General features: G+C 41.6%; 1 protein-coding gene across 1 annotated transcript in view; it reads left to right on the top strand.

Annotated features, from left to right (window-relative positions):
- The window catches only part of LMO7 (LIM domain 7), a 140,272-nt gene that overhangs the window by 45,846 nt on the left and 75,692 nt on the right, over nucleotides 1–18,734 (top strand). The window contains exon 4 of the mRNA XM_054163008.1: nucleotides 15,374–15,480. Coding sequence (XP_054018983.1) covers nucleotides 15,374–15,480 — 107 coding nt within the window. The remainder of the gene's footprint in view (nucleotides 1–15,373; nucleotides 15,481–18,734) is intronic.

Raw genomic sequence — 18,734 nt, 5'->3', positions numbered from 1 at the left:
GTCCAACATAACCTTCTGACAAGTGCTACTCATACATCATTATTCCCTCTCTTTTAATGCAATCTAGTGAAACACCATGCCATTCTATAATTTACTTAATCTATCATAAGATATGAATTCCACATGCACCAAAACAACCACCTCAAACAGTGAGGGAGAGCTGCTTTGTTATAGTGATCATTGGCATGTACCTCCTACATCAGCCAATTGGGGGACAACAAAGGTAAGAAAGGAGCAATATGGAGGAAAGCTATACTGAAATGAAAGGGGAGATAAAGACAGGGGTGGAGAAGACAAAAAATGCTGCTATTAAAAAATGTTTTTCTTTGTGCCTAACACTTTGCAAACCATGGAACCGCCCTGGTACTTCCTTATCTCTTGTCATCAAGTAGAGCTGGCCAAAATTCCCTTTTCTGTGGGAAAGGGTTTGTTGTTGTTTTTAGGCAGAGTTTGGGTGTTTTGTGTGTTGCAAGGGAATGGCATGCAGATCACATTTTGACTTTATTATAGGACACATTAAAAACCAATTTTCAGGTAAAATCCAGACTTGCAAAGTGAAGATTTTCAGCTGTATGTTTTATTTAGAACTTGGCTACAAAATTCCTTCTGTAGATTCCTTACAATCAAATTAGTCATGTTTTCCAATTAAGTTTAAAAATCTAATGGTTATGTTAATGAGGTATTTTAATTAAAGAAAGAACCCTTTTTTCAAAACAGCTTCATACTGTAAATTCTGAGCATTTATTTTCTCCTGCTGTTCATGTCCTCATGTGTAGGATAGCCTATAATGGTCCGTGTTTGCTTTCTTCCTGCATTTTGTCTTTTGCTGTTTGATTTTAAGTAATTTGAATTTTTAAATATTTAGCTCCTGCTCTGTGACTTGACTAGAATGGGCTGCCTTAGTAATATGAATAGCAACTTATTTGGTATGAGAAAATGAGTATTAAGAACTTCCCCTTTTTATTCTTCCTGGTGAATGTGGAAGGGCAAATCAGAAATACGTAAACTAAGTTGCATAAAAGCTATTGATTTCTTTGCTTTGCTACCAAACACACCAAAATAAAGGCTCAAATCCAGATAGGCTTGCTGGTTGCACTGCAAGTACCAAGTGTGCGAAATTGCTCATAAGAAATAGCCTTATAAATTTTGGCCAAGAGCTGACTAATGAATTAATAACCATTTACAGGCTCTGTTTGCTTGTCTGGTGATGAGGGACTAATACTGGGTTATGTGGAGCATTGCTTTTTCTTCTGAAGGTTTAAGTTGCCTGTTTGAGGACCAGAAGACATCATGGCTAACACAGCAGCTATGGGCTCTTTGTTGTCATCTTTTGTGGCTGACTTGGCTCTTAGAAGTTTGATTTGACTGGACTCTCAGTTGAGAGGTGCACAGGGAGTGCATACGCAGCGTTGCTGCAAAGAGTGAAGTTGCATAAGTCCTGTTTGATGTCTTTCACCTGAGAGCTGATTAGTCTGGTATGACTTTTCATAAGGCAAGGCACAAGATGGTACATGTCTTTTTTCTGAAAAGTTGGTACTTTCAATGTGTAAATGAAGTTCAAGAGGCATGCTCACCTGTTTTCCTGGTGAATATACCCAAGTTATTGGGGAATACAGAAAAACAAGTATTTAAAATTTCTAGTTGCTTGGTATAATATTTAGTTACATGGGTGGAGGTATTTGTTTCACAGTAATAATTGGTGTTTTCTTGTGATTTTTAAATTCAATATATCTAAAACTGAAGAGAGAGAAAGTGAAAGTCCCTATGCTGTGACAGAACTCTTGTCCTGCATCCAGCTTATGCTTATGGCTTATGTCCTGTATAAAGTGGTCTGTATATTTAATGCAAGCTCAGGAGAACTGCAGATGGCAGGAATGAGGTCAGGTTCCTCTTTACAGTAGTAGTTACCTACCTCCTTTTTATGCTTCTCATGGTTTAACCCCAGCTGGCAACTAAGCACTACGCAGCTTCTCATTCAGTCCTCCCACCCTATGGAATAGGGAGGTGAATCAGGGAAGAAATAAAGTAAACTCCATGGCTTGGGATAGACATAGGACAGAGGGATAGGCATAGGACAGAAAAGGAAAAACATAATGAAGTGCCAATAAGAATAATGAAAGAATTAGAATGTATAAAAGAAATTATGCATAAAGCAATTACTTGCCACCTGCCACTTCATACCCAGTCGTCTCCTGAGCCGTGGCCCCTGGACAGCCTTCCCTCTAGTATGTATTAGGCATGAAATTGTGTGGTATGGAATAGCTGTTTGGCCAGTTTGGGTCAGCTGTCCTGGTTGTGTCTCTTCCCAACTTCTTGTGCCACTTCAGCCTTGTTGCTGGCAGAGCATGAGAAGCTGGAAAGTCCTTGACTTAGTACAAGCACTACTTAGCAACAACTAAAACCATCAATTTCTTATCAACATTATTCTTGTACTCAATCTAAAACACAGCGCTATGCCAGCTACTGGGAAGAAAATTAACTCTGTCTTGCCTAAAACCAGGGCAGTGCTTCAGGTAACAAAACTGACCAAATGTGTTATTTTCCTTTATCTTGTGGGAAGCAAGAGGGAAACGGAAAGTATTACACCCATTTTAAACAATGGGAAGCATTACACCCATGTTTAAAAAGAGTAAAAAGGAGGACTCTGGGAACTACTGGCATGTCACCCACACCTCTGTGTCTAGGAAGAGCATGCAGCAGATTCTCTTAGAAGCTATGCTAAAGCACATGGAGGAGAGGGAGGTGATTCAGGACAGCCAGCATGGCTTCACTAAGGATGAGTCCTGGCAGACCAACCTAGGAGTCTTTGATGGTGTGAGTATTCATGCTGTTAGGTTAGAATACATAGAATACACCAGGTTGGAAGAGACCTTCAAGATCATTGCGTCCAACCCATCAACCAATCCAACACCACCTAAACAACTAACCCATGGCACCAAGCACCCCATCAAGTCTTCTCCTGAAAACCTCCAATGACGGCGACTCCACCACCTCCCCGGGCAGCCCATTCCAATGGGCAATCACTCTCTCTGTATAGAACTTTTTCCTAACACCCAACCTGAACCTCCCCTGGTGCAGCCTGAGACTGTGTCCTCTTGTTCTGGTACTGGCTGCCTGGGAGAAGAGACCAACATCTGTCTGTCTACAACCTCCCTTCAGGTATATCAGTGAACAAGGGAGAAACTATGGTTGTCATCTCTCTGGACTTCTGTAAGGCCTTTGACTATGCCCCACAGCATCCCTCTTTAAACTGGAGAGATACAGATTTGATAGGTAGAAAGTTTGGTGGGTAATGACTTGGTTGGATAGGGTCACATCCAGAAGGTAGTGATCAAGGGCTTGATGTCCAGATGGACATCGGTTACAAGTGGTGCCCCTCAGGGGCCCATACTCTCTGTACTCTGTGGGGTTACTTTAGATTTCTTCTCTCTCTACTTTTTTTTTTTTTTAAATCCCCTCCAGATATTTCAGCCTGTTGTTATGCTTAGCTGTCTGCTCTGGCAAATTGTAGTTTAATTAAATAGTGCAAATCACTTTAATGTGCAGTGGTGTGTTTACTGCATTTTTAAAAGTAAGTGCAGTAACATCTTCAGACTTATAAAGTGCTTAAACAAGATGAGGACTTCTACCTGGCTATTACCAAACAGATGATTAGGATACACCTTAAGTATCTAGTTTTGTTCTGACAAGTACAATTACATGGGAAGCGAAACTTTTTTCTTTGATCAGTGGTTCAGCTGAAGTGCTCAAGCAAGTTTCCTGGACGCAAAAATAATTTATTAGTCTGAGGAAATATCTTCTCACCTGGAAAGTGAAGCAGCATGGTATTTCAAATGTAACCTTCAAGCCATGGATTAAATTTCTTAATGAATTTTAGTGAGATTTTTGTCAGTGCTATAAAAATGCAATTGGAAATCGGTGTGTGTGCCTCTGTTCTGAAATTCAGAAGTCATGACTTCAAACTCCTTAGCAGATGTTGCTTCAGATTTGTGTAAATGATTGGCATAGAAACTGGAGGGAGGAAAGCCCAGAAAGCCAACCTTATCCTGGGCTGCAACAAAAGAAGTGTAACCAGCAGGGCAAGGGAGGTGATCCTGCCCCTCTACTCTGCTTTCCGGAGTACTGTGTCCAGTTCTAGTGCCCTCAGCATAGGAGGGATGTTGAACTCTTGGAGTGGGTCCAGAGGAGGGCCACAAAGCAGCACCTCCTTTGTGGGGACAGGAGAGTTGGGGCTGTTCAGCCTAGAGAAGGGAGGCCCTGGGGAGATCTTAATAGCAGCCTTTCAGTACCTGAAAAGGGCCTACAAGATAGCGAGGAAGGGACTCGTTGCAAGGTCTTGCAGTAATAGGGTGAGAGAGAATGGATTGAAACTTGAGGAGGGTAGATTTAGAATAGATAGTAGGAAGAAATTCTTCACAGTGAGGGTGGTGAGTCTCTGGAACAGGTTGATCAGGGAGCTTGTGAATTCTGTCCTAGAGGCATTCAAGGCCAGGATGGGTAAGGTCTTGACCGACCTGGTCTAGTGGAAGGTGTCCCTTCCCATGGCAGGGGGCTTGGAACTAGAAGATCTTTAAGGTCTCTTCCAACCCAAACCAATCTATGAATCTATTAAAACCTGATATATATTGTGGGGTGTGTGTGGGGAAGAATAATAATTTAAAGCAGAAAGTTATGACTTATCTTTTTGTCTTTGTAAATTTATGAAGCACTGTAGAGACCTGATCATTATGCTTAAGAATTTAAGAAAAGTCTTATTTCTTACACAAGAAGTTTTTCAACGGTTAGATCTCAAAGTACTTCTCAAGGAGCTCTTGACCATGGTTTCAGTTCTATACCTGAAGATAGCATTGTGGGCAGAGGGAGTTTTGATGACTTTCCTCAGGTCAGTCAGTAAGAGTAGGATAGAGTTGGACTGAGAGTCATAATATCAGTCTTCTCATATACTACAGTGCAAGCCCTCCCTCACTGCTCCCCAAAAGCCCTGCTGGCCTGAGTCCTGAGAACCTAAAACTATAAATTAGCAAATGTCAGGAGTGATGCAAGACCTGATAGGAATGTATGTGGCACTATGCATCACTTCTGGTACTTTTTCTGCTGGCTTATGGGAAAGAAGAGTGTGGCTTATATGGAAATACCTTTCTTAGACAATTAAGAAAAGAGGATTGTGTGCTAGAAAGGAAGTATGGCTATTAATAGTTAGAGATGACATTGTTCTGTAGTCTTTCAATGCCTGATAGTGGGAGTATGTAATCTCAGCAGTGGTTTACTGATGTTTTGTGCCCTTCTGCTTGAAAACATATGGTATGTTTCAGCCTCAGCTCTGAATTTCCTTTAATTGTTTTCTGTTGCTGCCTAAACACTTTGAAATGTAGGGTGTGGGGAAAGGGGAGGTTGATGCAAACTCTTTGTGACATTTTTAGTAGCTGCTCAAGACTTCAGTCAGGCTGAATGAGACCCAGATGCTGGATTGAACTTGACAGGTTTTGGGTGGGTGATGTTGAAGTGAAATGTATCTAGGAGACGTAAGTTGGGGAGAAATGGTATGGGTGCAGGCCCTGAGAAACCTTGTGTCAACTACTCATGCTGGTCTCTTGTCAAGGTACAGGAAGTCCTGTGCCTGTTGGTTGATCTCTGTGAATTAAAAGTAGTATTTTGGGGATACTTTAAAGGAGAGTGTATGTTCCAAACTGATGCTTCCAGTGTGTTACTGGGAAGAGATGTCAAAATGCTAATGAATTAATTGAAAAGTCTTGTGAACTAAGTGTAAAGTAATATGATTTGCAGCAAGAATTTTCTAATGTGGAATTTTTTTGTCTTTCTTCCTGCTCTAAACCAAACATCTAAAAAAGTATCACCTTTTTTTGCCTCAACTTGCCAGCATTTAAATACTGTTGCCAAACAAACTGCAAAAAAAAAATCTATTTATGAACTCAATCAGCTGTGGTCTCTAGTATACTCTGCCATTTATATGCTATTTTTATTTCCTTAAATAACTGATGACTATTTCTGTGTTGGTAAAGAAACATTCTTTACTGACTAGAAAAGGAATGTCAACCACGCAGAAAAGGTACACACCTTAAATTATACTTGTGGCATTCATAATCTGATTTGTCTTGCCTTTGCCAAGGAAACGTGGATTTGAGATTTCTTGTGGCAGTCGGTGTTTATCTGCATTAAATCTTCATAAGCTGGGTACTACAGTACTTTTCTCTCTGGCTTGTCAAATATTTATTAATGTGAGGTGCTTAAAATTCATGCTGATTTCCAAAGAAAGTAGATGATAATTGCAGCTATAGTAACTTTTCCCCTGCTGTATCAATGCTGGAGCCACACAGCTGTGCTATTTGCTCTTCTGTTTGGTACGAAATCCTCATACCACATACTTTTAACGCCTGTCTGAACACCTCTGTGCCCATGTACCCATGCTGAATCAACCTCCTCTGGCAATGTGTGTAAGAGATCAATTAAATATGATACCAACACCAGCTGCTGCCATATGTAGGGTGCTGAGACGCTGTTGCTGCAGTGACCAAGTTTGCTTTCTGTGGGGCATGGGGATTAGGGAAGATGCAAGGAAGACCAGATCTAAGGCAGATCATCTCCCAACATGCTTGTTGACCCAGGTGTGCAGAGGGAGCTTTTCTAACTCCAGGGAAGCAAGAGTTAGAGTAGTAGGATGCTACTCCTGTTGAGAAACAAAAGATGCCTGGCTGGTGAAGGAAGGAAAGTTAGAGGAAACTTCCACATTCTCTTCTAAGAATGAAGCACTGAATCATAGTCAGAGACTACATGAAATGAGGGCCTGAGGCAATTTGCTGTATTTCAAGCACTGTGTACAGAGGGGGCTGAATTTTGTCTATATCATATTGTTAACTTGTGTAAGCAAAACAGAAAAACTTGAGTATCCAATTAAAAAAACAAGGGGGGGGGGGGGCGGGAAGGCAAGCTCTGCCAAAACCTTCAGTGTTTCAAGAACAAGAGGTCTTTACTTCTTTTATTACTCATTAGGCTTCAGGGAAGTTTCACCTTCTAAGTGGATTACTGTCATTGCAGTTCTGTGTAGTGGTGTTACGTGGTGCTGGAGTATTTTACACACTTCGCTTGTAAAGTCTGTTTTGTGTAAACCATTTGGGGTGGGAAACATCCCTTGGTTGTTTTGGGGTATGGGTTGGGTTTTTTAAGGTGTTTGTTTTTTGTTTGTTTTTTTTTGGTTTTTTTTTTTTAATTTAAACTGTTATTATGGGGGGTAGGGTATGTTTTGGGTTTGTTTTATTGGTGGTTTTGTTTTGGTGGGGTGGGTTGTGTTTTGTTTGTCTGTTTGGTTTGGTTTTGTTTTTCTCCCTTCTCCCCTTGACACTGATTGGAATGTAAGTAACTGGTGGGAAAGTTAAGGTTTGTCTAAACATGAAATAGCCCAGGATGGTTATTCCATCCTGGCTTTTCAAGCCTATACTTTCTTTACAATAAGAATACCTGTGACTGGGTGAGCTAAATAACCTTCATACTGTCCAAAACGGGATGAAGCTCTGAAGTGCAAAAAGTTCTCTTGATGAACAAGGCAAGTCTGTCCTGGGTGCCCACCTGCTGTACTTTTGCCCTTCTCCTTTCCATCTGGCCTTATTTGGTAGCAGTGACATCCCAGAAACACACCTATGGTTTACAGCCTGGTATTCATTCTCTCCTACAAATAAAGCTTGCTTGGTACATGTTGTTGCTGTAATGTCATAGCCAAGGTTATGCTGTAGCACAGTAAGATATGTGGGGCTGTGAGGGTTTTTGAGTCACTGGGGGTAGCTGGCCCCTTCCTGTGTCAGACACTTTGAAAGCTGTCAACTTGAAAGTCCTGCTTCAGAAAAAAATCCCATTAATATGTTGTGTGTTTTCCTTAATTTCATTACTCCTGTTGAAATTAAAGTGTGGAGTTTGGTACTGCAAGAGGTTAAATGCAATGAGGTGAGCTGGGCATAGAGGTCCTCTGCTAGCCATTTCAGCAGTGGGCAATGCTAGGAGCCAAGGAACCAATTCTGGGGAAGATCCTTTAAGGCATACTTTGGTTTTATAAAGATCCATGACCAGATGCTGTCATCACAGATGGAGTTAGGATTTAGGAGATGGACTGTTTTTGTCCCAAGCCAAGATGCTTCTCATCCAAGACTGTTTCAGAATGTGGTTTCTGTAATGACTGAACTCTGGTGGCACCTGTGAATTGTAACAGCAAAGAGGAATTCTTCTTCCTGGTTACAGTTTATTATTACTGGTACTGGGAGCACCAAGTTAAGAGAAAAGTTCACGGAGAAAGTTTCCTGTATTTGGCATCAGAAGTGCTTGCTTTTTGAAAGGAGGGCTGTGAGTGAATAATTGAAGAGCTGGTACCTGTAATTGCACGTAGAGCTGGAGCAGGGAATCCTTGTCAAGGATCACATTTATTATTTAACGCAATTTAGAGGAACAACAAAAGGCACACAGAAGGGAGTGGCAGAGCAGTTAGCACTATTTCTGATCTTTGACCAATACAGCGCTCGCTGCACACTGTAATAGAAGGGATAATTTACCAAACAACCCTTGGGGTCATTCTGAGTCAAATTATGCTTCTTTTAAATATTATTTTTAGTTTGGGGCCCAACAAGAGATGGAAAAAGTGCTTTAGCTATTCCACCCACTCCTCCTTTCAGTTCAAGGTTGAACTTGTTAGCAGCCTTCAGAGCTTCAGAAACATGGAGAGCTGTAGGATCTGTGATTTCAGTCTACAGATGGGATAAATGAGTAATGGGCACTGAGCATCCCAGTGGGCAAGGCTAAGGTGGTAATTGGGAGTTCCTGGCTTCCAGGCCTGTGGTCAAACCACGAAGTTGTTTCAGCCCTGCTCCCCTCCTCACCCCTTTGCTTTCCCCCCCACCCCGCACACCCAGCCAGCATTAACAACTGAAATGTACCTCTGAGGAGGAGCAAGTTACCCAACTTGTTCAACGAGCTCCTGCTGTTGGTTTCTTCGCTTACCCCACCTCTGAACATAAACAGCATATATCTGTTGTACGGTGATGCTGCAAAATGCAGCTCTAGATTCTGTATTAAACTGATTTGAGACAGTACAGTGCTGCATCCATGAAGAACGTTTTTACTTTCAAAAAATACTTGCTGTAAAGGAGATAAGCTCTTGCTTAAGAGAATGAGGGTGCCAGCAAGGAGGGTTTATTGTGAATGCAGAGCTGAAGGAGGCACAGTATAAGCTTTCAAGGTGACTCCACATGTCTTCATAAATGTAGGACTAAGAGACATGCCTGTTAAATATGATCTATTTGGATGATTTTCTGAAATCTTTACCCAAAAGGAATTGCATCAGCCTTGCTTCTGAAAATATAAAAAAATTGTGTTGCTAGGCACTGCAGGTTCTGAGTTTTCCTTTTGTTTGCCTTTTTTTCTTTTTTTTTTTGAGCCTGGAGATTGAAAACAACTTTTGGCTCTGAGTCACAGTCTTGGTGATGCTGTAATACTCCATGCAAGTATGCTTCACAGTCCTGGGAGCATTAGGTGCCATTATGAAATTCTGGCATCCTTCTCCTTCACACTCTGGAGGGGAAAAAAAAAACACAACCAAACAAAAAAAAACCCTACCTCCCATCAAATCAAAAAAACCAAACCAAAACAGAGCTTGAATAGCAGTAGAAGTAAGGACTCTAACTAAAACAGTGGATATTGGCATGAGAGTGAGAGACAACAGACTGTCTTCATCTATTGGCTGATGCAGCCAGGAAAAACAGAAAGACATCATGTTAATGAAATTATTTTCCTCTGAGGTGCCAAGTGAATGGAAAGATGTGCCACAACTTGTATGTCTACAAGATCTCACTGTGTTTTGGTGCGTGCATAGGGCTTCAGAGAAACAGTTAACTAGGGAGAAGGCAGACTTACCACACAGCATGACTGCACCCTAAAGAAAGAAAAATATATTTACACATTTGTTTAAATTCTATTTCTGCCCCACCCCAATGATAATGAGGGATTAATTTATTTAATGAAATTGTAGCTTGAACACACAAGCCAAATTTAGTGCGATGTTGTGTTGTACATAAATAATCAAAATACAATTGTGTGTATGCATTCTTTTGTGGAGATCTCTCTTAACTACCCTTTACTTAATACTTTTTCACCTTAGAGATTTCTTTTAAAGTATTTTTGTATTTTATGCACTGTATATGCTTGCTTAGGTGGTTGTTGGTTTTGTTTGGTTCTTTTTGTTTGCTTGTTTTTCCTATCCTTACTTCATGCAACTGTCTTCATTATTTTTCCATCTCTACTTTTGTCTTTTACATCAGTTCCCTGTTGCTCATGATACCTTCTTATTTTTTTTTCTCATTTAGAAGTGTTCTTTCTTTTTATTCTGTTGCTGTTTCAGTTGTTGAGGAACCTATGTACCGCAAATGTGAAATGCTGGCGGGTACTTCCTCCACCACCTCATCAGCATTGTATGTTTGTCATCTTTTTTTCATAGTGCTGCTTCACCTTTGTCTAAAGTTCTTGCCACAGTAACATATATTAGAAGCAAATTACAAGTGCAGACACAGTAGCACTGCTGGTTATGGTCCCTCAAATTTATTTTTACTTTAAATTACATCTTTTAATTATTAGTTATTTAAAGAAAGCTGTTCATATTCTTGTGTTTTCCCTTCTAGTGGCTGGCTTTTTTCTTTGCTGTCTGTAGGATAGTGATAGGATTGAGGAGCCCTGAAGCATCAACTCTGCTCTTCCCACACCATCCAGAGCTCTGGTGTTGCCCCTCTCTCATAGAATCAATAAGGTCGGAAAAGACCTCAAAGATCATCAAGTCCAACCCTTGCCTAAGAGCAGAAGCAGCACTGCAGTCTGTCAAAGGACAAAGCAGACAGCTCTTTCCTCTCCTTGTGTCCATAAAGTTGGTGGAGTCTGCTAGGACATTGGAGGGAGGGCATGGCCCAAAGTCTCCCTTTCAGTATCTTGGCTCCTTTTCAACACTGGTTAGAGAGGGATGCTTAAGCAATAGGCAGAGAGATGGTTTTATGCCATGTTGTAGTTTGAGCTGGGTGCCCCCCTGGTGCATTCACTTCCTGTGTCCAGAAGTCCAGCCCAGAGGGATGGACACAGGAAATTGTGTATTTCCTACCATAATTCTTTGCACCACTATAAGATCCAGTGCGGGGTCTGGCACTTCCTCTTTCCTTCCCTCTCCGAGACTTGGTAACTGGGGGAGAGATCTCCCGGCCATGGGCCTGATTGGGCCCAAGGCCACAGAGGGATGGGCAGTCTCAGGCCTGGCCAGCTGAGACTAGCCCAGCAGAGGGAGGGGGAAGAAGGAGCCCTGGGGGTTTTGGATGCACCCTCAGGTGGGGATGGGATCTTTCTTTGTCACTGCGCTTTGGGTTTTCTGTAACATTCACTGCTTTCTATTTAAACTTTCATTACTTTTGCAATCCGTTTGCCTGAGTCGTTATTTCTGCCTGTGGTGGGGAGGGGATCTGCCCCAACCCATTACGTGCCACATGGGGACCAGAAAGGCAGCCACATGCCTGAAATCTTGCAGTATTGTTTGTCATTCCCGTGAACAGTGGTATTTAAATGCCTGCTCGTGGATGACCTGCTTCCCACTGCCAGCTTCATCCCTCCTGTGTTACAACTTTGCAGAGTTTTTGGGCGCGGTTTACTTTGAAGTTTGAAGCAAAAATGAAATGCTGAATGGTAATAGCTCTACCTAGTCAGCATTCTGTGGTGTGCCTTTAATGAAAGTCTGTATGGCATGTGGGAAACTCAAGTTGCACTGGGAGCTCTGAAATGCTCTGCTGTTTCATCATGTATGCCATCTGGGATAAAAAAACAGCCCCCCCAGTCTCCTTCCAACCTCCCCACCCCTTCCCAACAAAACACATAAAGCAGTAATGACATACCAGAAATAAATTGCAGTCGAATATTGTGGTTAAGACTTCAGGCTTTATTTTTGTTACGATTTAAAACTCGTAGTTCTCCCATGCTAATTCCAACCTCAGATGCTGATGGAAAAGCATTGATCAAGCTCCATAGTAAAATAATCTAATTGCTTGTAGTCTATGTTATTCCTGTTAGGTCAAGAGCTTTCTTTTTCAGTGGTCAGAAATGTTATTTTCTGCAAAAATGTGTTAGATCTGCCTGTCTGTGGATCCTTACTTTTGGACTGAGCAGCTCTTCTACCTTCATGCTTTGCTTTCCCTGGGCTGGTAGATGGCAGCAGTATTGCCTCTTATGCCACACTTTATTGATACAACAACAGAGTTTTCCAGTTCTCATTAGGTAGGTGCCTTGTCTTCTCTCACTAGTGTCTAGTGTTCTCCTATTTTTCTGCAACTCTGCTGATTTGAACCTTTCTTAATCAAGGGCAGGCTGCTTAAATTTACAGAGATTGGGTATGCCTCAGTGGCAGAGGAGGTGTTGTGGACACAGGAATGAAACCATTTTTTCTCAATCATGCTGCCTGGGTGACTTGTGGTCGCCAGGAGATAGATCTGGTGTATTGTGCTTCTGCAGGCTTTTGTGTTCTGAATGTTCAAAAAGAATCACTTTTGTGGAGTGCAATGAGATTCAGATTTGTAGTATTACTCTTTGAAGCTGAAGTGATAACGACCATTAGTCTTACTAAAGTACAGTTATAGTGGTAAAAGGAATAGTGTGATGGCTTCTATATTTGAATGCATTAATCATCGAACAATGTTCCTGTTCGCATTTCTAATGATAAATCTAATTGCAAGGTTGATAGCTTGTCTCTCTTTCCCCCTCCCTGCCCCTAGTTATTTCTGTGGTGCTATTAAAAATTCATTTTCAGGTTCATTATTCTGGTAGTGTTTAAAATGGCTGCTAGCTATTTTGAGACCTGTAACATCAGTCATTTAATATGCTGATTAGAGGTGGTCAAGAGTAACTTGGCAAGGACAGTACTTAGAAGTGTGGATTTGTTGCAATGATACCTTATTGTGTCAATGTCAAATACCGAGCAATAACCTTTTGGGTCTCCAGGCCCTGACTAGAGGAGAGCTGGGGATTGGGCAGTCACCTTTGAGATGGCAGACATGATCAAACTGTTGGCTTCAGAGATGGGGGAGGAAGGTCGATTCTGAATCCTGTTTTATCCTGCATGCCAATGAGTGCTGCAACAAGCTGTGTTCTGCCTCCTGTGTTATCTGCTTCTCTGCCCTGCTTTGGAAGGTCTTGACTCACGTCAACAACATTCTCATGGGCTGATAGGTTTAATTGCTGCAAGACCTTTTAAAATTATTTAATTCTCTCCTGTGCCAACAGTTTGATGGTTGTGCCGCCAAGCAGCCGCTGATGAGCAATTCCTCTGCTTTGTTTTCCTTGGGCTTGGGGTGTAGGCAGCATTCATTTCTCTAAATCTCAAACTCTTCTTCCTTGTTTACCTGCACAATGTGCTAATCTTCTGCAGTCCAGTTGATGTAACCCATCAGTTTGGGAGTTTGCTCTGAGTTTCGGTGACCGGTCAGACCAATCAGGGCATGTCTGTGCCTTGGTGTTGGTGTCAGTTCTGTGCAGGACTTTGCAACTACTAGTTTCTTTTGTTTTTTTTTTCACCTTACCTGCCTGTTTCTTGGACTCCCCACAGCCCTGAATGCTGACATGATGGTTGGATGTGTTTTGTTGTTTAACAAGTAGTTCCTCTTCTTGCAAAGGGATTTTAACATGTGGCCTCTTGATGCCTTCTCTAGCCCCTGGGATTTCTGTGCTAATGTGACACTCAGATGTTCTTTGAATAAGACTGACGCATCTAGCCAGCTTTGCCTGTATTTCATGGCAAGAAAAAAGGGACATTGTATGGAAAGGGAAGGTAAATGCCCCTCCTGAGGTTGCACCCTCCAGCATGAAGCTATGTCCTAGACCTGTTGTGCAAACAGCCGCTTGGGTACTGCAGGAGTTCGTGCAGAGTCAAGGTTGCCCGTCCTTCATCCTTCCCATCCTTCTCCACTCCTCTGACACCATATTGTGTTCCCCATTATCATTGTCATGATGCATCCATTCCCCCCAAAACATAACAGCCCTCACTATGGTGCATCAGGCTTTGGAGCGTCGCTTTCACAATGTGAGACACTTGGGATCTTTTGAATGTGGTAACGTGGTGCCCTCAGCCTGCACAAGGAATACCTTGTTCAAATATTTTCCTTAAATGATGGCATGTTTACAGACTGATAAGAAATACTAGAATCCTAGGGACTTTCAAAAAGAAAAAAGTAAGTTATGGAGATTCTTCAGTTTGTTTTACTGTTTAATGTCTGTACTAGAAGCAGCTGTTTTCTTTGTGGATTTCATTTTTTAATACATTTGAAATAATGGAATGATTGTTAAATTCTGTGACTGTAAAAAACAAAACCAAAACAACACACCAAACCCCAAAAAGGGTATTAGAGTTCTGAAGCAGAGCTTTCCCATACTGTGAAACTCTGACCCCAGTCCTTTAGCTTGCAGACTCTTTCAATGACAGGGCTGTGTGTAGCTTATGAATTAAGTAACTTTGTGTACCTTTTCCTGTGGCTTCCAGCTGAAGGGAACAAGTGCGCAAGAGGGCACATTCTTTTGTTGTTGATAGCATTCCGCCTTAACGAGAAGGAATTTCTTGCCGATGCCTATTGTTTATGAAGTGGAAAGAGATCACAAGTTGTATAATCTCCCTCTATATTGCTTTAATTTTAATTTTTTTATTTTTAAACCTTGCTCATGTGAGTCGATTGATTCACAGCAGGTGCAGCAAGTGGGTGCTGTAATGCACTGCACCTGTATTTTGTTATAGGTTGGTGTGAGCTGGGGGTGGTGGAGAAGGGGAGGAAAACAAATGAGAGGAAACACCCCAAGTAAGGAAGCAGTAGAGTTGAATGCAGTTTGGTTTCTGTCTCTTCAGAGCTTTGCTCAGCAACCAAACCCAGACTCCAGGTGCAGTATTCCCTCATCGGTCTGTGAGCATAGAAACGGCGCGTCCCTCCTCTTCTTCCTCCCCTGCCAAGAGTTTCTGGGTGGTGAATGTCAGTAGCTGGAGTTATTTTTAAAGGCAGGAGGTGAGGCTTGTCGTGCAAAGCTAGGAAGAGGGCGTTTGTTTGCTGAGCAGAGCTGACATCAAAGTGGAGAGTGCTGCCTACTGGCTCACCACTGCCTTATGCCAGGTAATCTTTAACGTACCCCTCAGTCACAGAGATCACAACCCAGCCTGCCTGTGTGCATGAGAAACGATCTGCATATATGATCCAGAAGATTGCTTTTTCAGTTTTATTTCCATGAGCTGGACTTTGACATTTAAAGACTCTCACTAATCATCTTGCAAAACCTGCTTAGTGCTTTTAACTAAGCAACTGCTTTCTACTTCTCTTCGCAGGATAATATAAATGTTTTTCTGAAAGCGTGTGAAAATATTGGACTGAAAGAAGCTCAGCTTTTTCACCCAGGAGACCTTCAGGATTTGTCCAATCGAGTTACAGTCAAGTAAGTTTTCTGATTATTTTTTTTCCTTTTATTTTCTTCCACTTCCCCCCCACCCCTCCCCCCCCTTTGTCCTTTAAACTGTTTCACAGTCCTTTTTCTTAATGTTTGCCTATGGAAAATTCTTCTTTTAATCTGCTGTAAGTAGGTCTGAATACTGTTGTGAGGGTTTAAACCTTGTTATAAGTTTGGTAAATGAGATTTGCACAAATTTAGTTCAAAAAATGAAGTAGTATTGTGCCCTAAAAGCAACCTATTTCTAATGAATTTTTAAAGCATTTAATAGATGAGATGGAAACTGTTCAGATTATTTTAAACTTGGAGCAAATTTAGCTGTTAAATGGTATCTAAAGCATCACTTCCCTCTATGCTTTGAGATTACCGATATAAAATCTGAAAGGCTGAGGTGGTACTTCTGATACTTACCTGAATGGCTATGAGGCTTGGGTATGGTGTTCCTAAAGGACCTCTGGTCTCACCACTGTGATTAATCAGGTGCTTGTCACCAAATGTCACATCTCCTGTCAAGGAGGGTGAGTGTGAGCGAGTAGAAACCAAGTACTGAATTGCACAAAGGGCAATTGTCATGTTTACAGAGGAAAGTTTTCCTGTGAAATAACAGTGGTTTGGTTCTGAAATATAAATAGTGGATTCTCAAATTTCAGGACTAGTGTGTGTAATAGAGGTTTTATTACTAATTTCTGCAAGATTAAGCTGAAACTATATAGACACTTAGCAGGTATTTTAAGATTAAAAAAAAAAAAATCATCTGGGGCATCTTGCTTTGTTCCACTATTAGCTGGTTTTGTGTTTAGTACTGAGAGTGAATTTAAGTCTCCAAAAAATATTTTATTATTTTTTTTTAAAAAGATTCAGTGAGTTTTGCTGGGAACCTGTCAAGTTAAACATTAAGATTTGATTCCTGCCTTAAATTGCTAGGTTTATCACAGATTAATAGGCAGTGATCCTTCTGTAAGTACAAGTGAAAAATAAAGAATGTGAAATGACACATAACTGCTTTAATTACAAAGAAATCATTTGTAGGTGGATCAGGCAGTAACGTGTTGATATAGTCTCTGCCTGGTTTCAGAATGAAAGTTCATACTGTTTTGAGGTCTGATACTTGAGATGGCAATGTGTTTTCCAACCTTTGACTCATACCCGAAACATAGTTTCTCACTAATGTGGTGTTTAGGAACCTGGCATCTTTCCAGGAGGCTGGTATTCTCTCCCTTGGTTCCTACGTCATGCTAAAAGCCAGAGTGTTGGTAACCTCTGCCATGCTTTAATTATCTTGCAAAACCCTTGCTGAAGTTATTTTGGTGGAGGTTTGCTCCAAAGGTATAGCTGGAAAGAGTTGGAGGCAGTTAGGAGCTGCTCTTCAGCCGTGTCAATAGTGAAGCTGAAACCCTGGGGAGGTCGAGTTAGCAAACCGTTGTGCAAGGTATGTTGTCCAACTTGTCCCTACATTAACCCAAGTGAGGTCAGCCATGAAATTCATCCACTGGGTCTGTAGCTGGGTTGGGGGTTTTTGGGGTTGTTTTTTGCTTTGGTTTGGGTTTTTTGGTTGTTTGGGGGGTTTTGTTTGTTTGTTCTGGGTTTTTTTGGTGGTTGGTTGTTTTTTGAATCCTTGCAGTTCTGCTGATTTCCTTCATCATCTTTCCATCTTTTCCGGTAGCAGAGAGTAAGGTTGGAATTTGAAGTTACCATAAGGCACTGGGGGTTTTACGTCATACCTACTTGGCACAGATTAATGTTTTTCTTCGGGGGGGGGGGGGGGGGGGGGGGGAAGGGCAGATTTAGCCACTGAGTACTTATGGACAGCAATGTAAGGGAGCTGAGTGAGAGTCAAAAAGGAGCTGCCAGCTGTAAAGCCATGCTTTTTTAATTAGTTTCAATGTAAGCTTGATTTTTCCCCACATTGTGTATCATATGACAGTCCCACAGTGTGTGTAAAATGCTTGCAGAGTAATTTAAAACTTCTGTATTTGAGCATGCTGTAAAGTGGTAACCTAACTATACTAGCACATTTTCATAAGTTTAGGAGTTTGGAGAGGGACAGGAGGGAAGCTTTATTCCAAGGAGTAAAGGAAATAACTCTCTGCATTGAAAAACTAATTACGTATCATTTGATTGCCCAGAGGGCAAGCTAGTTGAGGGTTTCCAGAGAGTCATGTGTGTGTCAGGAGAGAAATGCTGTTGGGTCAGGAGCTTTATCTTCTGTGATTTTAAAAAATTCTTTGATAGAAATCAATTTAATATATTCAAGCTGAACTACAATTTTCTTTCAAAACTCGTAGGATGCCAGGCCTCAGAAGAGGGATGCTATTTCATGTCTTGCTGTTGTGTTACCCTTTGTTAACCTTAGTTTTATCATTAGAAGTAAATAATTTCTTGTCCAAAGAGGGAAGGCTTTTTTTTTTTTTAACATGCTGATTTTTATGAAAGAGTGTGTTTGATGTTTGGCTTTTTAACATTCCTAGGCAAATTCATTTTGCAGCTGTCACCTGATGCTAATTTGCCCACATCTTAACCCAGCTGTGATAGGTTGTACAGGATAACATTAACGTGTGCCTGAAGCAGTGTGTATTTTGACACCTCAGCAATATTGCAGTGTTCTGCTGTTGCACCACTGTTAGCGTGTGCTTTTATCTACCCAAAATAGATTAAATAAACTGTGGCTTAAGCAGTCAGCTTTTCAGGCTGGGATTGCTGAGAACAGTATATTGGGAGGATAGACGGATGTACTGCTGGGCATAGGAAGATGCCTCATTTGCCTTGTATGTGGAAAACAGATAAGAGGAAGGTAGCATTTAAAAGGGTGGGGTCTGCTAAGGAGGACATGAGAGTTGTCATCTTGTGTCAGTACTAAACCAGTTTATGCACTGGCTGGGATTCTGCATTGTGCCAGGCTTGGCTTTGTACACTTGGCTCATTACTGTGGTGCTGGGAATGTCCTGACAGAAACACCTCCCCGCTGAGGATCATGTGTTCTCTGAAATGTTTCCTCTGTTCCTCCTGTCTCTGCTGCCTGGCATTTCTGTAGGACACCTCCTTCTTACCTCATGGGAGATCCTATATCATCAGGCTGCATGCATCTCAAACCACTGTCCTGTCCCACCAGGGCAGGTTCCCTTCCCAGCAGGAAAAGTTTTTACTTAATTTCTGAGTGTGCTTCCTGCCTTTCACTCTACTGTCAGTGACAGCACATGGTCTGACTCATCAGCAACACTACCAAGCCATTCAGAGATACCACA

This window comes from Dryobates pubescens, chromosome 7 (assembly GCF_014839835.1).
Source record: "Dryobates pubescens isolate bDryPub1 chromosome 7, bDryPub1.pri, whole genome shotgun sequence".
In the NCBI taxonomy this organism is placed as follows: Eukaryota; Metazoa; Chordata; class Aves; order Piciformes; family Picidae; genus Dryobates; species Dryobates pubescens.
This window is presented reverse-complemented; position numbering and strand designations above follow the sequence as displayed.